Source organism: Psammomys obesus, unplaced genomic scaffold, assembly GCF_907164565.1.
Source record: "Psammomys obesus unplaced genomic scaffold, mPsaObe1.curated_primary_1811, whole genome shotgun sequence".
NCBI lineage: Eukaryota > Metazoa > Chordata > Mammalia > Rodentia > Muridae > Psammomys > Psammomys obesus.
In genome coordinates this window covers 11,462,157-11,466,911 of record NW_026595981.1, presented here as the reverse complement: position 1 = coordinate 11,466,911, position 4,755 = coordinate 11,462,157, and the positions used below count along the sequence as shown (strand labels likewise).

Sequence of the window (4,755 nt, the reverse complement as noted above, 5' to 3'; positions counted from 1 at the left end):
CAGGCTCGGCTTGCTGAGAGTTACTCCAGAAGAGCTCAGGAGCCCCTTTAAAGACAGCACCCTAGCTCACAGCAGCCCACCTTCTCTGGCATTCTCAGACAGCAAAAAAAGAGGGCACGTAGCATACCTTATAGTCACTGAGCAATGTTAGGGCTCATCCGTGTGTGGCTGGCAGAGGCTGGGGCTCCAGTCCCCTTCCCACGTGGTCGAGAGTTCTCCTTGGAGGCAAGGCCTTGAATTGCAGCAAATAACTAGCTACATGTATTTTCATCTTTAAGCTGTTCCGGGAAGAGATCTTACAAAAGCCTGTGACACATGGCTGCTTACTCAAACCTTTAGAATTGTTGGGTGCTGGGAGAGGCAGGTGCCAACTGTTGTTGTTCTTTGACCCATTGGACCTGCACAGATGTCTGTGTAGCTGTTAATACTAAATTGAAAGGGAGGTTGTTTTAGGCATCCCCTGTTCTGACAGGATTCATTTCAAAGCTGAATTTATTTAAATTCTCGATCAGGAGACTGACTGACCCAAAATCCAGTGAGAATGAGTCAGTTGCAAGTGACTGGCTGGGTCTGGGAACAGACAGAAACGCAACTTTTAAGGGTTTGTCATCCAGACCCACTATAGTGAGGACTGAAACATCTGTTCCTCTCGAAGTAACCTTCTTTCCAAGCTCACGGTTGTTTTCTCCAGTCTTCAGCAGTTGCTCTAATTTAGGCCTGAGCCTCTAGGACATGGGAGCCGGTAGGGTGCACTTCAGTCCTGATCAGAATTGCTCCGGGAAGGAAGAGGATTTTACTGTTGGAGGTTTACATGGAAATTCCCTTCTCCTGTTTGGAGCCAGGTGTCCAACCTATTTGTTAACCATTTCCAAATGACTCAAAGGACAGACAGGAAGCGCTTGGACACACTCCAGCACTGTTTCTACACAGCAGCCTCTATTTGCATTGGAAACCACATTCCAGAATTCTGAAGGGCTCCCACCTCCAGGGACCCGGGAACCACCTATGCCAACTGAGGCATAGACTGTGTCATGGTCTTCAGGCAGTTTCTTGCCTCCTTCGATGGTCTTCAACCTAAAATCGTGTTCATTCCAGGAGGCCTTTGTTCCCATTCTTTTTCTCCCCCACTATTCTAAACGTTGTGGTTTCCGGCTGCCTCTCCACAGACAGAAAATGAGCCATCTTCTCCTTGGGGCCTCTTTGAACTGACCCAGCTGGACAGCATTGCTTAATTGTGTTCTAGGCTGTTTTGGATCAAAAGCAAGTGGTTTTGGGGTTTTGAGGCAAGTTAGGCATTTGAGTAAAGGGATAGCTGTGCCTCTCCCTGGAGCTTAGCACTGTTGCCTTCCTCCAGCTCCTCACCATGCGCTGCAGACAAAGAGCAGGGCAGTTACGACACGTGCCTGAGCTGGGCTCCATAGCCATGGCTAAAAGGAATGGTGTTTTGCTCAATCCAACCACTTTTCAAGAAGGTCATAAATAAAATAAATAAGAAAGCATCTCTCTGCAGCCCCTTCCCGCCCATCTGGAGATCACTGTAGGGTTTTGAAGACTGCTAAACCCCATATGGCCCAGAGCCTGCACGTTTTGGCCATGCCATTCTGCCCATTGCAGCAGCCCCTTCAACTCTCAGACTGCAGTAGCACTTTCTCTACAGCTAGCTGTGCTCTAGGCTCAGCAGCCGCCATCAGCTCACAGGGGCGCTCTGATAGGCCCTGAGCTAGGCAGCACAGCGGATTGCTGTAACTTTGATGATTGCTTGCTTTTTCCAGACAATATTTTCAGTGCCCTTTCAAGTGTGTTGTGCTTAATCATTTAATCCTCACTGCAACCCCAGAAGGGCATTATGACTGGGAAGTTCAGCTGTTTGTGGGTTGGGAGGGCACGAACACGGAAGTAGCCATCTAGGCGTTGGCACTGCAGCTCTTCTGTAGAAATCAGTGCAAAAGTTCAAACTGCATCTTGTGATCACTGAATTGGTGGAGAGAGGAAGGCAGCGGAAAGCCAAGCACTGCCCAAGAACTCAGGCAGCTTTTCCGCCTTCCTGTGTCAGGGTTGGAAGTTCCCTCCCTAGCTCCCCCGTGTGGTCAGGTTCCGGGTGCTCTTAGTGGTAAACAAGGTTACTAAACAATTCATGCTGCTTTAGGCCTTTTTTTCTTTTCAATTTTGGGACAAGGTCACTTTGTAGCCCTGGCTGGCCTGACACTTACCGAGATCTACCTGCCTCTGCCTGGGCGCGCACCTTTCTGCATTTTCAGAGTACTTTACCTCTTGGAATTGTTTTAATCTTCCTAACAACCATGTGAGGTCCGTTGGAATAAGTTTAAAAATACACCGCACGTACGACAGATCTGGTATTAAAGATACTTCCTGGATGGAGAGAGAGATAGACGTGGTGAGGGGAGAGGGCGCCCCGACCGGGAAGGGAGGGAGAGAGAGAGAGAGAGAGAGCGCACACCTATTTATAGCTCGTGCCAGGTGCGGCGACACATGATGACGTCATTGATTCCTAGGCAACCCAGAAGCAGGCTGTCTATACGCTAACCAGGTCATCTGTGCAAGGAATGGCATAAGCCACACTAAAAAAGCGGTCGTGACGTCATCGTCCCGCGCCCGCTCCTGTCAGCGCCTCCCGACGCGGCTGTTTTGAAGCCTCCGGAAGCGGCCGGCGCGTCCGCGCGTGGGGTTCCCGCCCCGTCGCTGGTGTCGGCGTCCCGCGTGGGTCGGTCCGCCGCCGCCATGCCGCCCGGGAAGCCGCTGCAGCCCGTGCTGAAGATGAAGGTGGACGAGCTGTTCCTGCGCTGGCTGAGCGATCCCGACACGCAGCGCGCGCTGCACGACGAGCTCCGCCGCATCCAGCACGCGGGGGCCGCGGAGCCCGGGGACGCCAGACACGCGTGGGCGAGCGGGCCCGGGCCTCCCGGCGTCTCCTGCGCGCCGCCCGCCCACGTATCCGGGCCTCGGGCCGCGCGCGCCGCCCGCCGGACGGCGGGGCCCAGAGCGGCGCAGCCCCCGAGGGAGGAGCCGCCGGCCCCGGCCGCCAGCCCGAGCCTTCCCGCCTTCCACTTCCCGCGGGGCCGCCCCGCCGACGCCGTGGACGTCGACGCCGCCGTCGCCAGGATCGAGCACGTGTTCTCGGAGCTGCCGCGCGAGAGGGCCACGCTGGGCGACATGGGCGCCGTGGCCAAGGCCTGCGGGTGCCCGCTCTACTGGAAGGCCCCGCTGTTCCACGGCGCCGGCGGGGCGCGCGCGGGCGCCGTGGCCGCGCACCAGTTCGTGGCCGCGTGGCGGAAGATCCTGCAGAGCTGCCACGACGACGCGGCCAAGTTCGTGCAGCTGCTGGCCAAGCCGGGGAGCACCTCCCTGGCGCAGGAGGACTTCGTGCCGTTCCTGCAGGACGTGGTGAGCACGCACCCGGGCCTGGCCTTCCTGAGGGAGGCGTCGGAGTTCCACTCGCGCTACATCACCACGGTCATCCAGAGGATTTTCTACGCCGTGAACCGCTCGTGGTCGGGCAGGATCACGTGCGCGGAGCTGCGGCGCAGCAGCTTCCTGCAGAGCGTGGCGCTGCTGGAGGAGGAGCCCGACATCAACCAGCTGACGGAGTTCTTCTCCTACGAGCACTTCTACGTCATCTACTGCAAGTTCTGGGAGCTCGACACGGACCACGACCTGCTCATCGACGCGCGGGACCTGGCGCGGCACGGCGACCACGCCATCTCCTCCAAGATGATCGACAGGATCTTCTCGGGCGCCGTGACGCGGGGCCGGAGGGCGCCGAAGGGCGGGAAGCTGGGCTACGCGGACTTCGTGTGGTTCCTCCTCTCGGAGGAGGACAAGAGGACGCCGACCAGCATCGAGTACTGGTTCCGCTGCATGGACCTGGACGGCGACGGCGTGCTGTCCCTCTTCGAGCTCGAGTACTTCTACGAGGAGCAGACGCGGCGGCTGGACGCGCGCGACATCGAGCCGCTGCCCTTCCGCGACTGCGTGTGCCAGATGCTGGACCTGGTGAGGCCGCGGAGCCCCGGCAGGATCACGCTGTCCGACCTGAAGCGCTGCCAGCTCGCCGGCGTGTTCTTCGACACCTTCTTCAACGTCGACAAGTACCTGGACCGCGAGCAGAGGGAGCAGATGGCGCCGCCGCGGGACGCGGACTCCGACGGCCCCGGGCTCTCGGACTGGGACAAGTACGCGGCTGAGGAGTACGACTTCCTGGTGGCCGAGGAGGCGGCGGGGGACACGGGGGACGACTGGCTGGAGCCGCAGCTGAGGCCGCTGTTCTCGGCGCCGCCCACGGCGGGGGACGTGGATCTGTACCAGTTCGCGTGCGGGGACGATGACCCCGCGTGACCGCGTGGGCCCCGTCCCCTGTGCGGGGTGGGGGGACCACCACGGCGGGGCGGGGCACGTCACCTTTTTATTTTTTTCAATAAAGAGTTTCAGAGTTTTGTTTCTTTTTTTTTTTTTTTTTTTTTTTAAATTAGCAGACTATGGTGGTGCTCCTCTATGGTTTCAGCACTTGGGAAACGGAGGCAGGGGATCACAAATTTGATGTCAACCTGGGCTACGTAGTGAGACCTTGTTTTTAAAAAGAATCCTTTTTAAAGGTAAAGGACTTTAAAAGGACTTTCTAGCCAGGCATGGTGGCTCAGAGGCAGGCGGGTCGCTGTGAGTTCCAGACCAGCCTGGTCTACAAAGTGAGTCCAGGCTAGCCAATGCTACACAAGAAGGAGTTAAGAAAATTTCCGGTTG

At 57.3% G+C, this 4,755-nt stretch overlaps 1 protein-coding gene across 1 annotated transcript; it reads left to right on the top strand.

The window, feature by feature from the left end:
• Positions 1–2,671: 2,671 nt before the first annotated feature.
• Positions 2,672–4,452, top strand: Ppp2r3b (protein phosphatase 2 regulatory subunit B''beta). The gene has a single exon (XM_055620403.1). The coding sequence runs from the start codon at positions 2,740–2,742 to the stop codon at positions 4,351–4,353; it is 1,614 nt and encodes a 537-aa protein (XP_055476378.1). The 5' UTR covers positions 2,672–2,739; the 3' UTR covers positions 4,354–4,452.
• The last annotated feature ends 303 nt before the right edge of the window (positions 4,453–4,755 follow it).

Coding starts and splice junctions, on each gene's coding strand:
- Ppp2r3b (XM_055620403.1), top strand. CDS start 2,740: ATGCCGCCCGGGAAGCCGCTGCAGCCCGTGCTGAAGATGAAGGTGGAC.